The following is a 20,738-nucleotide window of genomic DNA, read 5'->3' as shown; positions in this document are numbered from 1 at the left end:
TATATAAATTGTCATATAATTTCATATTAAGAAATCATATACTTTTATATGTACGGGTCCATAATGTTTTTAAGAAATATATATTTCTAATTCTATATTTTAACATAAAACAAAACAACAATGACCACAGACCACAAACAAATCAAAACACATAATAATAATAAAAAGAATAAAAGGAATAATACAATGAAAAAACAAGTAAAAACTAAGTAAATAAAAAGAAAAAAATATAAAAAATTTAAAATAAAAAATAAATAAATCATATTTGTATTCATTTTAGGTTCATGTTGACCTACCAAAGTTTTGCAAAAAACGTTTGTGAAATCCTGGGACTATATAAGCAAAAATCCATGTCTGTTTAAACATATCCATTTTCTATATCCAGCGAAAGAAAATTAGGCCTAAGAAATATTTGCACTCAGATTGTGCATCTTTTGAATGGATTATCGTAAAATACACCACAGAGATTTGGATGTGTATTTGAGAGTGTGTGTTGTGTCAGTCAGGTGTGACACGGAGAGCGCGACAGGTGAATCCCTCTGATGATGCTGTGAGACGGGACACGTCTGCTGACTCTCTCACATACAACTGATCACACTGATCCCAGATCAGCGTCAAGCACCTTCTCTACAGACGGCTTGTTTGGTGAAATCTTGTTTCATTTGTCATCGTAAATGACATCTTAAAGTCGTCATGAAAGTGAAGTTGTGCAGGTCTTTTCTTCTCTACTGTGTCGTATATCGAGTGAAACGCTTCTGTGGGCGGGGCTTGATTGTGTCTGTGGGGAATTGATGTGGTTTTGCTATTGGTTGATCTCATGTGATTGACAGGTTGCCCCGCCCTCATTTAGTTTGAAACATATAATTTCAAAATGATTTCATTTCACAATAACAAACAGATATAAAGCAATTATAAAACAGTATATCAGCTGTAAAAACCCAACAGGCAGCGTGTGTGTTTGTTCAATCTTTGTGGGTCCTGCAGAAGAAATTGTGAAAGTGTTTTAACTGATATTTACAGCTGATTCACTTCTGTCATTTAACATTCATTGACATGACCAGAATGTGAAATAATACTTATTATATTCCCAGTAGGGAACGTTCTAGCAAGGTTACGAACAAAAATACTTCCAGTAACGTTAATAGAACGTTCATTCAAAGTTATCTGTTTTTTTTTAAATAATGTACTCAAAACATTAGCACAAAAAGTTTACTTATACACTGCTTATTTTTTCTGAGATGTCTCAGTTGGATGTTTATATGTTCAGAGAACATTCAAAAGTAACGTTCCCATAATGTTTGAAGAATGATACAATGTTCATTGTATCATTCTTCAAACATTATGGAAATGTTACTTTTGAATGTTCTCTGAACGTTCTGAAACAAGTAGAGTTATATAAACATCCAACTGTTACAATGGAATGTTCACTAAATGTTCACATAAACAAGAAATATTTCTGAAACATAAAAAAAAAAGCACGTTTTGAACGTTCAGAGAACATTCAGAAATAAAGTTTTCATAGCCTAACTCAATGGGAGCATTAGCTAAATGTTCTTTTGTTGTTTTTCACACGCTTCTGCTGTGACCTCAGGCGGCTGGTGGTCGTGCGTGTGCTCGTCTGTAATTGGTTAAGCCAATGTGTTACAACACTCCCTGATCCACTTTAACAGGTTCACATTAACGGGACAGATTAAGAGCTGCGGTCTCTTCTCAGTGCAGGATCTCGAGAGTCAGGATTTAAAATAGAGCTAATGCTCAGCTAAGAGTTAAAAACATTCATACAGACACAAGTTACATTTAACCTAGAGGAAAGGTCAGAGGTCACTGCAGTTTCGGGAGAGATGTGAGTAATGACAGCGATGTTCATTTCTGGATTTGCCACAAAGATCAGACCTCAGAAGATTGGAAATGAACGGCCTTTCAATTCAAATTCATGAAACTCTCATTTTGATACCTGAGTATTTTAAATAACCATTTGATGCATATTGTGTGTTTTACACAGTGAAAACACAATTTATTTGACTAAAACTCCAGAATCAGATGACATGGTGAATGTTTGTATATGGTTGCCAATGAATAGGACGCTATCATTTTGATATAAAATTTGTTGGATATTGACTCATTACTTCAATACCTTTTGGCTTTACTAAGATTTCCCCAAAAAATAGGCAAGAATGAACCTGGTGTCCTCCATGATTCATATTTTTGCCGAAAACAAATCACTTGAACGCAACTAACTCATGATTACGACTTCAGATGTGGGAAATTTCCGTCTCATTAGCTGTATATAAACTCATCCTCATCAGCTAAAGGTGTGTTTGAATACGTGTCACAGACTCACAGCACAGAATAAACAAACACACATGAGAACATTACAGTATATCTTAATGAGCAGATTATGTGTAATAACCTAAATTACTGTCAGGACAGCCAATCAGGATTGTGGATTAGAGCTGCTTATTCTTTAATTAGTAAAGGTCAGATATAACCGTATGTTTAGGATCAGGTTAGCTCAGGTGTGTGTTTCTCAGAATACCGGCTGCTGGTTTTTATAGCAGCTCGAAGCTAAAAACAGATGAGAGCGGTGAAGTCGTCTTTACACCTCAGCAGTCGCAGGTTAGAGAAGAGCCTGACCTGAGAACAGAAACATGAAATCAACATAAACTCACAACAAGTCTGAGTTTTACTTTGTTGACAAGAAGCATTTGATGCTATTTAATCATTTAAACATTAAGTTGAACAGACACAGCATCAAAATAAAACATACTGATTTATTTCTAGATTTAGATTAAATTTGCTTACAATTCATATGATTGGTTATGAAGTATTTAATATGGAAAATAAAAATGAACGATACAGGGAACGTTCTCTCAAAGTTATGAACAAACTTTCTCAGTGACATTAATAGAATGTGTTCAAAGTTATCTGGTCTTTAATAATGTTCTCAAAACATTAGCACAAAAGTTGTTTAGAGAACATTCAAAAGTAACGTTCCCATAATGTTTGCAAAATGATCAAATGGAAAGTTCCATTAACATTTGTAAAACATTTAAACTTTGAGAGAACATTCAGAAAAAGTTTCCCAAACCTAATGGGAACGTTAGCACAACATTCTTCTAATATTTTTGGTTAGCTGGGATGTGTTGATAATATGAAAATTAGATTAGAACTGAGGATAGAGAAAGTATTATGTTTTAATCAACTAATGACCATAAAGGTGTTTGAACACACATTCATCATATTTTAGTATATCGCTTGTTTATGTCTGTGTCTGTCAGACAAACTGCAGATGTTGTGAATAAACTATGACTGTTACCACACGCGTGTCCTCAGCTGTAAGAGCCTGAAGTGCTTAAAATACTCCATGTGTCAATCTCCTGATCCCTCTATCTGCTTCTGTTGGAGGCGTTTGAGGATCAGAAGATTAGTCGAGCGCTATAAAAGAGTCCGGCAGAGACACTGGACACGAGCTGAAGCGAGACATCGCAGAAGAGAAGCTAAGAGAACCAGAAGAGCCAGAAACTCCAGCACAGGTAAGAGATTCGCCTCACCTGAGACACATTTACAGCACAACGCACTGAGAAACAGCCAGGTAAAGTACTACGGTATTTCATTTTTACCCAGACAGACTGTAGTTAATACACAAGACATGGTTTACTGAGAGCAGGAATTCTGGGATGAGGAGCATGAGGAGAAAACACAAAACAGACTGAACATAAAAACAAAGAGAGAAAGAGAGAAAGACTTTTGTGGACTGATAAAGAGACAGATTTCGTGATGGAGAGGAAATAAATAAAAAGGAAAAGCAGAATGTGAGTCAAAAATACATTAAACTACAGGTGAAGTGCAGTGATTTCCATGGATGCTTGATTCCACCACGGAATATAAAGTTTGGTATTGGAAACATGGAAACTCTTCATTACTGTACCTTTTTATTTTTTTATTCCATGGCAGAAACAAGCTTTCATAGATTACAGCCTCAAAGACTCAAATTTCTTTGAAATGTACAGTAGACATTCAACAGCGAATTAGAGCGCTGGGATTAGAGCATCTCCTCTACGAGATTAGCACGATTATGTAAAGAGCTTATCATTCACACTGTCTGTATATATCACAAGGAAAACAGATATTGGTAAATAAACCTACTCATTGTGTAACCAGCAGATTAGGATTAACACAATCCCAAAATGAGAAGATTATCAGCTAACCTGTTAAGGACATCAGTAAAGGGGACAATATAGCCCGTTTTTAAAGTAAGCCTGTTTATATTTCAGTAAGTGAGAGAAATGGACGCCCCAGCACCTGTTGAGAAGAGAGCGCCACCAAAGTTCAAGCAGAGGACCACTCGCACCTTCAAGAGCAAGGCTCCTAAACCTGGCCAGAAAGGCATGGGAGATGACATCCCTGGGATGGAGGGTCTCGGCACAGGTAAAGCGTGGCATTTCAGTCGCCTTCATCACGTAAATATTGTTTCAGTGTTTTGAATGAGCCTGACCACCTTCTTTCTCTGGGTTTTCAACAGACATCACTGTGGTTTGCCCCTGGGAAGCTTTTGGTGACATGGAGCTCAGCGATCTGGCGAAATATGGAATTTTGTAGAAACTTTCCCTCTGGTTTCTTCTGGAGATCTTTGATCAGCCAAGATGATCATGTAATATTACTCACACCAAGACTGAACCAGCAGCGGATGCTTCAGCCCAACAAACAAAGAGGATCCGACATGATTCATATTGTTATTGGAGGGAAATAAGGACAAATGACACAGTGACTCTTTTGCTCTTGAATCATTCTCAGAGCTGCAATATCATGCTATGATCATCTCTCTCCTAATTGTTGTGGTAAAATACAGAACTATGTACAAATCGAATTTATTTTTTTGAACTGTACATGTGATTGTGTCTGTGTCAGAATCTACTCATGGTTAATTAAAACCCTTGATTTGGCAGTAGAACACAATAAAACATTTATTTTCCAAAATTTGTGTAGTTAGTCTTTTCTCTTTCAGACCTGATAAAGAATATTTAAACTGGGTTCATTTTGAAACAAGTTCATTAATTTCACTTTGTTCAAATATGAAAAAGTCTCAGTGTGTAAAATCTTGGTTTTATATCCATTGGTCATATCAGGCATCGGCACTAACAAAATACAATCTGTGAAATATCAAGGTATTAAGTTTATTTGTTATCAGATAAATACCTTTTAGAAGGGCTTTATATAAAACTACTTATTTACCAGCTTACTTTTTGTAGGATTTTTTCTGGAGCTCCTATATGAACAGTTTCTAAAATTGTTCATTACTGTAAGGTGCAGTGTTTTATTATTTTTTCTCACAAAATGTCACTTATTGGTAAACTACTGCAACCCTTTTAACTTATTTCAGTTCTGTAAATGTTTTTAACTCAAGTCGCGATCTCTGGATTCTGCTCATGCACGATTTTCTGAGATGAGGCACTTTTACTTCACGACATATTTCAATGAAAGAAATCTTTAAAATAACATGCGTTATGACGTTGAGTTTACCTGCTGGTAAGTTGAAGAAGATTATAGAAGATTTTTTTTTTCTTTGAATATTCCGGTTTTCGAGTCTTCTTTCTACAAGGAGACTATCGAAAACACTACAGAAGAAGGGACACATACTATGTCCTTCACTAATATTGGCAGCCTTGGTAAATATGAGCAAAGGCGGCTGTGAAAATAAATCTGCATTGTTTATCCTTTTGATCTTTCATTTAAACAATTCACAAAATTCTAACCTTTCATTGAAGTAAAACAGTTGCAAGTGGGGAAATCTCATTATGAAATAAATGTTTTTTTTCTAGTTCAAGTTGGCCACAAGTATTGCAACATACTTTTCTCAAGATAACAGCTCTTAGAGCAGTTATCTCTATATCAGCTTATAGAGTCTTCTTCTATAATGCCTGATGAGTTTGGAGATCAGAGACCATTCCTCCATACCGAATCTCTCCAGATCCTTCATTCCTATATACTGACTCTCTCCAGATCCTACCGAATCTCTTCAGATCCTTTATTCTTCCATACAGAATCTCTCCAGGTCCTTCTTTCCTCCATAGTGAATCTCTCCAGGTCCTTCTTTCCTCCATAGTGAATCTCTCCAGGTCCTTCTTTCCTCCATAGTGAATCTCTCCAGGGCCTTCATTCCTCCATATAGAATCTCTTCAGGTCCTTCATTCCTCCATACAGAACCTCTCCGGATCCTTCATTCCTCCATACAGAACCTCTCCAGGTCCTTCATTCCTCCATACAGAACCTCTCCGGATCCTTCATTCCTCCATACAGAACCTCTCCAGGTCCTTCATTCATGGGAATTCATGGGAATATTGGAGAGATGACTCAACGCCAGCGATGTTATGCCCTAAATTAATACATGATTAACTAACTTTATTTTTCTATGTACATTTCTGAAATGCACTTTCTGTAAAGCTGCTTTGAAACAATATGTATTGTGAAAAGCGCTATACAAATAAATTTGAATTGAATTGAATTGAATTCCTCCATACCGAATATCTCCAGATCATTCATTCCTCCATATCAAATCTCTCCAGGTCCTTCATTCCGCCATACAGAATCTCTCCAGATCATTCATTCCTCCATACAGAACCTCTCCATGTCATTCATTCGGATTCCTCCATACCGAATCTCTCCAAGATCCTTCATTCCTCCATACCGAATATCACCAGATCATTCATTCCTCCATACCGAATCTCTCCATATCCTTTATTCCTCCATACAGAATTTCTCCAGGTCCTTCATTCCTCCATACAAAATCTCTCCAGGTCCTTCATTCCTCCATACAAAATCTCTCCAGATCATTCATTCCTCCATACAGAATCTCTCCATATCCTTTATTCCTCCATACAGAATTTCTCCAGATCCTTCATTCCTCCATACAGAATTTCTCCAGGTCCTTCATTCCTCCATACCGAATCTCTCCAGGTCCTTCATTCCTCCATACAAAATCTCTCCAAACCTTCATTCCTCCATACAGAATCTCTCCAGGTCCTTCATTCCTCCATACAGAATCTCTCCAGATCATTCATTCCTCCATACCGAATATCTCCAGATCATTCATTCCTCCATATCGAATCTCTCCAGGTCCTTCATTCCGCCATACAGAATCTCTCCAGATCATTCATTCCTCCATATCGAATCTCTCCAGGTCCTTCATTCCTCCATACAGAACCTCTCCATGTCATTCATTCGGATTCCTCCATACCGAATCTCTCCAAGATCCTTCATTCCTCCATACCGAATCTCTCCATATCCTTTATTCCTCCATACAGAATTTCTCCAGGTCCTTCATTCCTCCATACCGAATCTCTCCAAGTCCTTCATTCCTCCATACCGAATCTCTCCATATCCTTTATTCCTCCATACAGAATTTCTCCAGGTCCTTCATTCCTCCATACCGAATCTCTCCAAGTCCTTCATTCCTCCATACAAAATCTCTCCAGATCCTTCATTCCTCCATACAGAATCTCTCCAGGTCCTTCATTCCTCCATACAGAATTTCTCCAGGTCCTTCATTCCTCCATACAGAACCTCTCCAGGTCCATATAGAACCGCAATACTAAATGAGGCAAAGGTGTCAAGTTAAAGTCCAGCTATTTTAAGGCATGAAGAAATTTTTTCAAGGAAAAAACACTTAAATATGTCATTTTGGTAATCAAAGATGAGTTTTAAGGGATAAAATGATTGACTACAGGGGGACTTTAAGTAATTTCTATATAATTCCTTTTATAACATAATAGTTTTCTCACTCTCTTCTTTTCTGCATCTCCTCTGTGTATTAATCTAGTTTTTACTGTAAATGTTGAGTTTTATGACCAATGTCTTATGTTGTTCCTCATTAAGGCCTATAAATACGTCAAGTGGTGCTCAGTCTGTGCCATCCGAGGGAAAGTTAGTACCTCTACCGATACCCAGATGCCCCTGGTCTCACCCTGGCATTGATTTCAACCCACGACGGATGAAGTAACTCCTCCTCCAGATGTCGCTGATGAGGACCTAGTGTACCGAGTCCATACCATCCTCGACTGACTGTGGCGGGGCGCCCACCTTGAGTACCTGATCGACTGGGAGGGGTACGGTCCAGAAGAACGCTCATGGGTATCTCGAGATGACGTCCTGGATCCGTCACTACTCACCCAGTTCCACGAGGATCACCCTGACCGTCCAGCCCCCAGAAGTCGAGGCCGGCCCTGGCCCCGTCGCCGAGTCAGTCAGCCGTCAGGAGCCGGCCGTGGAGGAGGGGGTACTGTCACAGAGTCAGCCACACCGTCACAGCCCCAATCATCACACAATCACCAGGACCCGCCCACTCGTTCACAATCACTTGAATAGTGACTCGCTTCACCTGCACTTCCTCATCAACACAAACCTTTATATTCACAGTTCACCATCCACTCATTGTCTGGTCTCACCGCAGTATACACTGCTTTACGTCAGACTCCTTACCAATCTACTCACCTGAGATCTTCTCGTCCTGTATCCAGTCTCGTCTTGTATCCAGTCTCCTGTCCGTCTTCCGTTCATCATCCTGATCCAGATCGCCTGTCTTCTTGTTCACTCGTCACCTGCACAGAGAATCCACTTCAGTCATCGCCAGTTAAATCACCATCATCATTCTACAAGTCACCATTCCTCTCACCATCATCTGGTTCCCATTATTCCACCACCACTCTGCTTTAAATAAACACTGTGTGCACCTAAACCTGTCTGTCTCCTTCTGTGTTTGTGATACTTGTCCCACACTTTAACTTATTTTTTTAACCAGTTGGTCTCAAACTAATTTTATAGTTTGTTATATTAAAGTTTGAACATGTCCCGAAATATATGACAACCACGCTCTCAGAAAAATGGTACAAATGCTATCAAAAAGTACTAATATGTACCTTTATGGGGTAAATAAGGTATAAAGGTGCACCTCTTGAAAGGGTTCGACCACAGTGACAGATTTTGTAGCTGTATATAAATCCCATCCAAAGAGCACAAGATCCTTATTAGCTATAGATGTGAATAAACAAACACACATGAGAACATTACAGTATATGTTAATTAGCAGATTATATAATAACCTAAAGTTCTTTCAGGACAGCCAATCGGGATTGTGGATTAGAGTTGCTTAATCTTTAATTAGTAAAGGTCAGATATAACCGTATGTTTAGGATCAGGTTAGAGAAGAGACTTAAAGAGCTTGACCTGAGATCAGAAATATGAAATCAACATGAACTCACAAATCTGAGTTTGAGTTTGTTGACACAAAGCATTTAATGCTATAATCATTTGAACATAGTTGAAAAGACACAGCATCAAAATAAAACATACTGATTTATTTTTAGATTTAGATTAAATTTGCTTACAATTAATTTGATTGGTTATTTGGTGAAGTATTTATGGAAAATAAAAATGAACGATGCAGAATACAGGGATGCAGTCAAGGTTCTCTCAAAGTTATGAACAAACTTTCTTAGTAACATTAATAGAATGTTTGTTCAAAGTTATCTGGTTTTTAATAATGTTCTCAAAATGTTAGCACAAAAACATCATTCATAGAACGTTTTTCTTCAAAGTTATAGTTTGTCTAAGTTGTTTAGAGAACATTCAAAAGTAACGTTCCCATAAAGTTTGTAAAATGATCAAATGGAAAGTTCCATTAACATTTGTAAAACATTTAAACTTTCAGAGAACTTTCAGAAAAAGTTTCCCAAACCTAATGGGAACGTTAGCACAACATTCTTCTAATATTTTTGGTTAGCTGGGATGTGTTGATAATATGAAAATTAGATTAGAACTGAGGATAGAGAAAGTGTTATGTATTAATCAACTAATGACCATAAAGGTGTTTGAACACACATTCATCAGTATATCGCTTGTTTATGTCTGTGTCTGTCAGACAAACTGCAGATGTTGTGAATAAACTATGACTGTTACCACACGCGTGTCCTCAGCTGTAAGAGCCTGAAGTGCTTAAAATACTCCATGTGTCAATCTCCTGATCCCTCTATCTGCTTCTGTTGGAGGCGTTTGAGGATCAGAAGATTAGTCGAGCGCTATAAAAGAGTCCGGCAGAGACACTGGACACGAGCTGAAGCGAGACATCGCAGAAGAGAAGCTAAGAGAACCAGAAGAGCCAGAAACTCCAGCACAGGTAAGAGATTCGCCTCACCTGAGACACATTTACAGCACAACGCACTGAGAAACAGCCAGGTAAAGTACTACAGTATTTTATTTTTACCCAGACAGACTGTAGTAAATAGACAAGACATGGTTTACTGAGAGCAGGAATTCTGGGATGAGGAGGATGAGGAGAAAACACAAAACAGACTGAACATAAAAACAAAGAGAGAAAGATAGAAAGACTTTTGTGGACTGATAAAGAGACAGATTTAGTGATGGAGAGGAAATAAATAAAAAGGAAAAGCAGAATGTGAGTCAAAATACATTAAACTACAGGTGAAGTGCAGTGATTTCCATGGATGCTTGATTCCACCACGGAATATAAAGTTTGGTATTGGAAACATGGAAACTCTTCATTACTGTACCTTTTTATTTTTTATTCCATGGCGGAAACAAGCTTTCATAGATTACAGCCTCAAAGACTCAAATTTCTTTGAAATGTACAGTAGACATTCAACAGCGAATTAGAGCGCTGGGATTAGAGCATCTCCTCTACGAGATTAGCACGATTATGTAAAGAGCTTATCATTCACACTGTCTGTATATATCACAAGGAAAACAGATATTGGTAAATAAACCTACTCATTGTGTAACCAGCAGATTAGGATTAACACAATCCCAGAATGAGAAGATTAACAGTAAACCTGTTAAGGACATCAGTAAAGGGGACAATATAGTCAGTTTTTAAAGTAAGCCTGTTTATATTTCAGTAAGTGAGAGAAATGGACGCCCCAGCACCTGTTGAGAAGAGAGCGCCACCAAAGTTCAAGCAGAGGACCACTCGCACCTTCAAGAGCAAGGCTCCTAAACCTGGCCAGAAAGGCATGGGAGATGACATCCCTGGGATGGAGGGTCTCGGCACAGGTAAACTGTGGCATTTCAGTCGCCTTCATCACGTAAATATTGTTTCAGTGTTTTGAATGAGCCTGACCACCTTCTTTCTCTGGGTTTTCAACAGACATCACTGTGGTTTGCCCCTGGGAAGCTTATGGAGACATGGAGCTCAGCGATCTGGCGAAATATGGAATTTTGTAGAAACTTTCCTTCTGCTTTCTTCTGGAGATCTTTGATCAGCCAAGATGATCATGCAATATTCCACACACCAAGACTGAACCAGCAGCAGATGCTTCAGCCCAACACACAAAGAGGATCCGATATGATTCATATTGTTATTGGAGGGAAATAAGGACAAATGACACAGTGACTCTTTTGCTCTTGAATCGATCTCAGAGCTGCAATATCATGCTATGATCATCTCTCTCCTAATTGTTGTGGTAAAATACAGAACTATGTACAAATCGACTTTATTTTTTTGAACTGTACATGTGATTGTGTCTGCGTCAATTAATTGGTTAATTAAAACCCTCGATTTGGCAGTAGAACACAATAAAATATTTATTTTCCCAAATTTGTGTAGTTAGTCTTTTCTCTTTCAGAACTGATAAAGAATCTTTAAACTGGGTCCATTTTGAAATTTTGAAGTTAATTAATTGCACTTTGTTCAAATATGAAAAAGTCTCAGTATGTAAAATACTGAGTTAAATAAAAAATGGTTTTATATCCATTGGTCATATTAGGCATCGGCACTAACAAAATACAATCTGAGAAATATCAAGGTATTAAGTTTATTTGTTATCAGATAAATACCTTTTAGAAGGGCTTTATATAAAACTACTAATTTACCAGCTTACTTTTTGTAGGATTTTTTCTGTAGCTCCTATATGAACAGTTTCTAAAATTGTTCATGACTGTAAGGTGCAGCGTTTTATTTGTTTTATTATTTTTCCACACAAAATGTCAATTATTGGTAAACTACTGCAATCCTTTTCACTTATTTCAGTTCTGTAAATTTTTTTAACTCAAGTCGCGATCTCTGGATTCTGCTCATGCATGGTTTTCTGAGATGAGGCACTTTTACTTCACGACATATTTCAATGAAAGAAATCGTACTCGGTTACTAACGTAACCTCGGTTCTCTCTAGAAGAGGGAACGAGTACTGCGTCTTAGCTAAGACGCTGCGGGAAAAGTCTCTTTTCACGAATATTGAAGCAAAAAATTATCCTTAATTTTAATATTTGTAAAACGCATTTGCCACAGTATGCAGCCATAGGCAAGACGGCTCGTTTGCTCATTGGCTGTTGTACTAGCAAATGCATAAGCCTATCGAGCGCAGGCTGATGCAACATCAGACCAATGAGGCCACTTCCCGCCGACGCGGGCGTGGCCTCGCCCTATAAAGGTAGCTCGAAAAGGCTGACTCACTTGATTTATTTCAACGAAGAAGCGAACCAAAGTGAATCGTACGCACGGCAGGGAACGCAGTACTCGTTCCCTCTTCTAGAGAGAACCGAGGTTACGTTAGTAACCGAGTACGTTCTCTTACGAGAGTTCTCTCGTACTGCGTCTTAGCTAAGACGCTGCGGGAACCCAATGTAAGACGCCGTGCGTGCAGGGATTAACAACCATAAACCTGGAGGCTGACCCAGGATTTACAGTGCACAATCACCAGAGGGACTGACATAGAGTCCTAGAACAAGAGGAGGAACTCTCCGTTCTGATATGTGGCTGCGTCTGCAGACGTAATATAAGACATCACTTAGACAAGACACTCTTGACTAAAGTGGGAATATGGGTCTTACGTAAAACTGCCCGTAAGATAGCAGTAACGCACTGTGCTTGCATTCTCAGTGTTCAATTACACCGATAACAGCTTAGCCTGCAAAGCGGGAACCTCGAGGTTATAAAACCTGATAAATGTAGACGGCGAGGCCCAGCCTGCCGCCATACAAATATCCTGTAGAGATATTCCACTAGACCAGGCCCACGAAGAGGCAACGCCTCTCGTGGAGTGCGCTCTGACACCCAGCGGGCACTGAAGACCCCTGGAGGTGTATGCCAACGCTATGGCGTCAACTATCCATCTGGATAGGCCTTGTTTCGAAACAGCCGTTCCCTTGGAACGTCCACTGAACGAGACAAATAGTTGCTCAGTCTGTCTAAAGGCAGCAGAGCGAGACACATAGGCTCTTAAAACCCTGACAGGGCAGAGAGAGCCCAAGTCTCCTTCCTCTTCTAACACCGGCAGGGCGGACAGGGATATAACCTGAGCCCGAAACGGCGTGTTGAGGGATTTCGGCACATAGCCGTGCCTAGGTTTGAGTATGACTCTCGAGTCACTAGGCCCAAACTCCAGACACGACGGGCTCACTGAGAGCGCGTGCAGGTCCCCTATGCGCTTCACTGAAGCAAGGGCCAGCAAAAACACTGTCTTAAATGACAGATGTTTGAGACTAATCGTCTGGATGGGCTCGAAAGGGGAACCTTTCATGGCCTCCAGGACCGTAGAGAGGTCCCAAACAGGGACCGACGGGGGTCTGGGAGGGTTCAGTCTCCTAGCTCCCTTGAGGAAGCGGATGACCAAATCGTTCCTTCCTATCGACTGACCGAGCGTTGTCTCAGCGAACGCTGCGATAGCCGCCACATAAACTTTGAGCGTGGATGGGGCTCTGCCCTTATCCAACAGCTCTTGAAGGAAGGAGAGAACCTCCGTTACCTCACAGTCGAGGGGTGAGCATCCCCGAGCCCCACACCAACTGGAGAATACCGACCACTTTGAGGCATAGAGCCGTCGAGTCGACGGTGCTCTAGCCTGAGTGATAGTATTTAGCACTCCTACTGAGAAATCAGCGGGTAACCGTTGAGAGCCCACACGTGTAAGGCCCACAACTTCGGTTGAGGGTGCCAAATCGAGCCCCTGGCCTGCGAGAGAAGGTCCCTTCTCAATGGCACCGGCCATGGGGCAGTGTCTGCCAACTGCATCAGCTCTGGAAACCAAGGTTGGTTCCTCCAGAGTGGTGCTACAAGCAGCACTGAGCATTTCGTTTCCCTCACACGTTCTATCACCTCTGGAAGGAGGGAGACGGGGGGAAAAGCATAGAGCGGGCGGCGCGGCCACCTCTGGGACAGCGCGCTTTCGCTCTTGGAAAAGAACGCGGGGCAGTGAGCGTTTTCGCTGGACGCGAAGAGGTCCACTTCCGCTCTGCCAAATCTCTCCCACAGCAGCTGGACTGTTTGTGGGTGTAGAGACCATTCGCCCGCGGGAATGTTGTTCCTGGACAGCCTGTCTGGACCCACATTCTGTATCCCAGGCACATGAGCTGCTTTTAGCGAGCGCAAGTTGTGCTGAGCCCATACCAGGAGGCGTTCCGCCAACCTGTACAGATCTCGGGATCTGAGACCGCCCTGGCGATTTATGTAGGACACCACCGACATGTTGTCCGAACGGACTAAGACGTGGTGGCCCTTGATTTGGGGACGAAAACGTGTCAGCGCGTTTTCTACTGCCAGCATTTCCAGACAGTTGATGTGTCGGAGCTTTTCCCGTTCTGACCACAGGCCATATAACGGTCTGCCCTCGAGCAGCGCTCCCCATCCCGAGGTGGAGGCGTCCGTGGACACCACTCTCACTCTCGAGGAAGTCCCCAGGCTTGCACCTGTTTGGTACCAGTCGTTCACCGTCCAAGGTTCTAGAGCTGTAACGCAGCTCTGGTTGACCTTGAGACGCAATCGACCAGAAGTCCACGCTCTGCGTGGTACCCGCGCTTTCAGCCAGAACTGCAGGGGGCGCATGCGGAGCAGGCCCAGCTGAAGAACTGGCGATGCTGAGGCCATGAGACCTAGCATCTTCTGAAACGTCTTGAGCGGGAAGGACGCGTCGCAGCGGAGAGATCTCGCTGCGCGCTGAATGCCGAGCGCGCGCTGTGGCGACAGCCGTGCCGTCATAGACTGTGAGTCCAGAACTATGCCCAAAAACGAAATCGTTTGACTGGGGTTCAGTGAACTCTTCGTCCAATTGACTCTGAGACCGAGTTTCTCGAGGTGATCGAGTAACATGGTCCTGTGCTCCACGAGCTCTGATCGTGAATGAGCCAGAATCAGCCAGTCGTCCAAATAGTTCAGCACTCGCATGCCTCTGAGTCTGAGAGGGGCGAGCGCTGCGTCCATGCACTTCGTAAATGTGCGAGGTGCTAGGGACAGACCGAATGGCAGGACTGTATACTGGTATGTCTGACCGTCGAAGGCGAATCTCAAGTATTGCCTGTGACGTGACGCTATCTGTATTTGAAAATACGCGTCCTTCAGATCTATTGACATGAACCAGTCTCCTTCGCGAATATGCGCGAGGATTTTCCTGGTCGTAAGCATTCTGAAACTGCGTTTCACTAATGCTTTGTTCAGCTGTCTCAGATCCAGTATGGGTCTGCAGCCCCCGTCTTTTTTGGGGACCAGAAAGTATCTGCTGTACAGCCCCCGTTCGCTTTGAGCATGAGATACAGGCTCTATAGCCCCTTTGCTCATCAGTTTTGAAATTTCGGCTCGGAGTAGGTGTGCTACTTCCGAATTCACCGTAGTTTCGACACGCGCCGTAAAGCGGGGAGGGCGTCGATAAAACTGTAGCGAGTAGCCTCTCTTTATAATGCTTAGCACCCATTCCGAAACCCCTGGAAGCGCTGCCCATGCATCTGCATGGATGGCTAAGGGTTGGATGCGAAGCGCACTCTGTTGGCTGAGCAACGGAAGCGCTTCGGTGTGCTGTAACACAGGCGTTATGTCTGTGGCATTCGAGGCGTGGGGCGCGCTGATGACAGCGGGCAGAGCGCTCGTCCTCGACCCCACTATGGCGCTTAGCTGAGTGAGGGAGGGCTGAACGGGTCCCGTGGGACTCATATCGTCTGTGAGTAAGTGTGGGCTGGAAGCGCGCACCTTTACTACTTCTGGCGCGTTGTCTGCCTGAGCAGAGCGAACGTGCACAGGTTTCGTTTTTACAGAAACCGTCAGACGTGCGTGACATAGTGATCGTGTGCACTGAGGAGTGGACACGTCTACTATGCAGTGCGCGCGATCGACTTGAGTCGATTTTATGGGCGCGAGCCCTGTGTGAAGGGCTGTGCTTGTGTGTACGGATGGGCACTGAGAAGTGGGCATCAGCGTTACATTTATAGCACCATCGGCCGTGGCCGGGACACCAGAAAATACACTCTTTATGGGATATATCTGGGTAGCCGTGAAAACGGCTTTTGTGTGCAGGCAAGCGGGCAACTGTACGGGCTTGCGCGTTGCATAAGACGCTGAGACAGTCGCAATACCTGGAACTGAAACAGCGGCGCGCTTGGGTGTGAGTCCGGCCGCAGCGGGACTTGTACACCGGCGCTTTCCTAGGCGTGCTAGGATGTGTTCGGGGCTTCCGGTTTCACCACAATCCTCTGCCGTGGGCCACGCGGCGCGGGGCGACGGCTGGTAGAGCGAGAGCGGGGTCTCGCGCTGCGTTGCTGTCGTGATGACGCAGCAGGAGGAGGGGGCTGTGGCTGAGAGCTCCGCTGGGTCGGCTTAGCACGACTCGCTGCAGAACTGGAGCGCTTCGGCAGGAAGTGCTTGAAGGCTTGTGACGCTTTCTGGTCCTCTGCGAATCTCTCTATGAACTCATTGACAGAGGATCCGAAGAGGCCAGTGGGATTCAGCGGGGCGTCGAGGAACGCGGTGCGCTCAGACTCGGCCATGTCTGAAAACGTCAGCCACAGATGTCTTTCAGCCACAGTGGCGGAAGCCATAACACGTCCCATAGCTTGAGCGGCAGACTTAGTAGCGCGAAGGGTGAGATCCGAAGCGCTTCTCAAATCCGCGAGGCAGATTGCATCAGGTCCCATCTCGTCCAACTTACGGAGGAGATCTCCCTGGAAAATCTGCAGCGTGGCCATGGTGTGTAGTGCAGACGCAGCCTGCCCAGCAGCGGAAAAGATTCGCGCGAGCAGCGATGACGTCGTGCGGCAGGCTTTGGATGGCAACACTGGTTTCGTCCGCCGTCCAGCAGAGGGCGGGCAAAGGTGCGTCGCTATCGCCTGTTCAACCGGCGGAAGTGACTGGTAGCCTCTGTTTTTAGCATCGTCCAGGGCGGAGAATGCTGGAGAAACAGACGAACGAGTTCGTGCTGAGAAGGGAGCGTTCCAGGCCTTTGCCACTTCTTCATGAAGCTCAGGAAGAAAGGGGGCGGGCTTAGACTCAGGAGAAGCATGCTCACCGGGAAGGAAGCTACCATCCAGCCGGGTACGAGAGGGAGGTGCTGGTGCAGACCACTCGAGGCCGAGACTCGTCGCGGCCAGCGAGAGCACCCGCATCAACTCTTTCTCGATGTTGGCTCGTCTGCTAGGCTTACGAGCAGCGAGCGCGAGATCCTCAGAGCTCGACCAATCGCCGCTGCCCGAAGCTAACAGAGAGCACGTGTCCTCATCCCCCGACGCGGCTTTGAAATCGACTTCCTCTGATGAAGCGGCGGCAGACTGCGGGCGCTGAGCATCAGGAAGTGATACAGGCGAGGCCGGCGAAGCGAGCGGGCGCTCCGGCGAGCTCGGTCGGGCTGTAGAGGGCTCCGGAATCCGCTGGGAGCGGCGCTTTTTACGGCGCGGCAACGCGGCGGGGAGTGCAGGCTCGGAGAAAAGTGCCAGGCGAGTCCGCAGAGTCGCCAAAGGCATAAGCTCGCAGTGAGGGCAGCCGCCGTCAGCGAGTGCGAGCGCTGCATGATCTTCACCCAGGCAGGAGACACAGATGACATGACGGTCTCCCTCGCTGAGTGGGGCTCGGCACGAGCCGCAGGAAGGCATCTTTAAAAAGACGCGAGCTCTTTTACGAGTGTGTGTCGCAGGGCGAACACACACACACACAGAGAAACAGAAAAGGATATGAGCGCCGGAAAGCGCAGCAGGTACGGCAGTGGAAGGCGGCGAAGGCCAGCGACTTCAGATGGCTCGTCCCGCTGATGTGCTTGCACTCAGACGACGCTTGCTTCCTATCCGAGATCCAGCGATGTGAGAGGTTCGCTGAAGAGGTGAAAAATCAAGTGAGTCAGCCTTTTCGAGCTACCTTTATAGGGCGAGGCCACGCCCGCGTCGGCGGGAAGTGGCCTCATTGGTCTGATGTTGCATCAGCCTGCGCTCGATAGGCTTATGCATTTGCTAGTACAACAGCCAATGAGCAAACGAGCCGTCTTGCCTATGGCTGCATACTGTGGCAAATGCGTTTTACAAATATTAAAATTAAGGATAATTTTTTGCTTCAATATTCGTGAAAAGAGACTTTTCCCGCAGCGTCTTAGCTAAGACGCAGTACGAGAGAACTCTCGTAAGAGAACATTAAAATAACATGCGTAATGACGTTGAGTTTACCTGCTGGTAAGTTGAAGAAAAAATACATCTATTTTTTTTTTCTTTGAATATTCCAGTTTTCGAGTTTTCTTTCTACAAGGAGACTATCGAAAACACTACAGAAGAAGGGACACATACTATGTCCTTCACTAATATTGGCACCCTTGGTAAATATGAGCAAAGGCGGCTGTGAAAATAAATCTGCATTGTTTATCCTTTTGATCTTTCATTTAAACAATTCACAAAATTCTAACCTTTCATTGAAGTACAACAGTTGAAAGTGGGGAAATCTCATTATGAAATAAATGTTTTTCACTAGTTCATGTTGGCCACAAGTATTGCAACATACTTTTCTCAAGATAACAGCTCTTATAGCAGTTATCTCTATATCAGCTTATAGAGTCTTCTTCTATAATGCCTGATGAGTTTGGAGATAAGAGACCATTCCTCCATACAGAATCTCTCCAGGTCCTTAATTCCTACATATTGACTCTCTCCAGATCCTTTATTCTTCCATTCAGAATCTCTCCAGATCCTTCATTCCTCCATACAGAATCTCTCCAGATCCTTCATTCCTCAATACAGAATCTCTCCAGATCCTTCATTCCTCCATAAAGAATCTCTCCAGGTCCTTCATTCCCCCATACAGAATCTCTCCAGATCCTTCATTCCTCCATACAGAATCTCTCCAGGTCCTTCATTCCCCCATACAGAATCTCTCCAGATCCTTCATTCCTCCATACAGAATCTCTCCAGGTCCTTCATTCCTCCATACAGAATCTCTCCGGATCCTTCATTCCTCCATACAGAATCTCTCCAGGTCCTTCATTCCCCCATACAGAATCTCTCCGGATCCTTCATTCCTCCATACAGGATCTCTCCAGGTCCTTCATTCCCCCATACAGAATATCTCCAGATCCTTCATTCCTCCATACAGAATCTCTCCAGATCCTTCATTCCTCCATACAGAATCTCTCCAGGTCCTTCATTCCCCCATACAGAATCTCTCCGGATCCTTCATTCCTCCATACAGAATCTCTCCAGGTCCTTCATTCCTCCATACAGGATCTCTCCAGGTCATTCATTCCTCCATATTGAATCTCTCCGGATCCTTCATTCCTCCATACAGGATCTCTCCAGATTCTTCATTCCTCCATACAGAATCTCTCCAGATCCTTCATTCCTCCATACAGGATCTCTCCAGGTCCTTGATTCTTCCATACAGAATCTCTCCGGATCCTTCATTCCTCCATACAGGATCTCTCCAGATCCTTCATTCCTCCATACCGAATCTCTCCAGATCCTTCATTCCTCCATACCGAATCTCTCCAGATCCTTCATTCCTCCATACTGAATCTCTCCAGGTCCTTCATTCCTCCATACAGGATCTCTCCAGGTCCTTGATCCCTCCATGCAGAATTTCTCCAGGTCTTTCATTCCTCAATATAAAATCTCTCCAGATCCTTCATTCCTCCATACCGAATCTCTCCAGATCCTTCATTCCTCCATACTGAATCTCTCCAGGTCCTTCATTCCTCCATACCGAATCTCTCCAGGTCCTTCATTCCTCCATACAGATTCTCTCCAGGTCCTTCATTCCTCCATACAGAACCTCTCCAGGTCCTTCATTCCTCCACACAGAACCTCTCCAGGTCCTTCATTCCTCCATACAGAACCTCTCCACGTCCATATAGAACCGCGTATACTAAATGAGGCAAGGGTGTCAAGTTACATTCCGCTATTTTAAGGCATGTAGAATTTTCTTTAAGGAAAAAACACTTAAATATGTCATTTTGGTGATCAAAGATGAGTTTTAAAGGATAAAATGATTGACTACAGGGGGACTTTAAAGGTGCCGTAGAATGGATTATTTTATTATTTTATAATGTTTCCTGGGGTGCCCTTATAATGTTAGTATGTTTTTTAGATCAAAATTTGTTATAATTTAGAAATAAAAGGCATATTTCCTAGCCTGATTTCATTCCCTGGATTGAACACTCTGTTTGAAGGGGCGTGTCTGCTGTGAGACTTCAGTGTAAACGCCCACTGCTGTGATTGGCTGACATGCTTGCATATGAAATATCTGGCATTACATGTAGAGCTATCTGGAAAACTTTTACTATTACAGCTTTTATACGTTTTTACTATTACAGCTATCGGGATTAACGAATCATGAGAAGTTTTTTAAGTATTTAGATCTATTCCAGCATTGAGCAGATGACAGCCTGTTGATCGCGTGAATGAAGATCTTATCACTGCAACGCGATCTACTGATGCATAAACAGTGTTGAACGACTTTGAGAGAAAGATTATCTGTCTGAACTTGAACAATTACACATCAGAAA

The 20,738-nt window shown here is 43.4% G+C and overlaps 2 protein-coding genes across 2 annotated transcripts; both read left to right on the top strand.

Annotated features, from left to right (window-relative positions):
- The first annotated feature begins 3,452 nt into the window (after nt 1-3,452).
- LOC311300896 (retinal cone rhodopsin-sensitive cGMP 3',5'-cyclic phosphodiesterase subunit gamma-like) lies at nt 3,453-4,973 on the top strand. Its single transcript, XM_084425554.1, has 3 exons — nt 3,453-3,533; nt 4,275-4,428; nt 4,523-4,973. The coding sequence occupies exons 2-3, from the start codon at nt 4,287-4,289 to the stop codon at nt 4,597-4,599; spliced, it is 219 nt and encodes a 72-aa protein (XP_084281680.1). The 5' UTR covers nt 3,453-3,533; nt 4,275-4,286; the 3' UTR covers nt 4,600-4,973.
- A 5,114-nt stretch (nt 4,974-10,087) lies between these two features.
- LOC311301679 (retinal cone rhodopsin-sensitive cGMP 3',5'-cyclic phosphodiesterase subunit gamma-like) lies at nt 10,088-11,602 on the top strand. Its single transcript, XM_084426954.1, has 3 exons — nt 10,088-10,168; nt 10,908-11,061; nt 11,156-11,602. The coding sequence occupies exons 2-3, from the start codon at nt 10,920-10,922 to the stop codon at nt 11,230-11,232; spliced, it is 219 nt and encodes a 72-aa protein (XP_084283080.1). The 5' UTR covers nt 10,088-10,168; nt 10,908-10,919; the 3' UTR covers nt 11,233-11,602.
- The last annotated feature ends 9,136 nt before the right edge of the window (nt 11,603-20,738 follow it).

Source organism: Rutilus rutilus (genome assembly GCF_951802725.1).
Source record: "Rutilus rutilus genome assembly, chromosome: 12".
Taxonomy (NCBI): Eukaryota; Metazoa; Chordata; class Actinopteri; order Cypriniformes; family Leuciscidae; genus Rutilus; species Rutilus rutilus.
The sequence above is the reverse complement of the archived record's forward strand: the minus strand, read 5'-3'. Positions and strand labels throughout refer to the sequence as shown.

Coding starts and splice junctions, on each gene's coding strand:
- LOC311301679 (XM_084426954.1), top strand. CDS start 10,920: ATGGACGCCCCAGCACCTGTTGAGAAGAGAGCGCCACCAAAGTTCAAG. Junction 11,062..11,155: donor GATGGAGGGTCTCGGCACAG/GTAAACTGTGGC, acceptor GGTTTTCAACAG/ACATCACTGTGGTTTGCCCC.
- LOC311300896 (XM_084425554.1), top strand. CDS start 4,287: ATGGACGCCCCAGCACCTGTTGAGAAGAGAGCGCCACCAAAGTTCAAG. Junction 4,429..4,522: donor GATGGAGGGTCTCGGCACAG/GTAAAGCGTGGC, acceptor GGTTTTCAACAG/ACATCACTGTGGTTTGCCCC.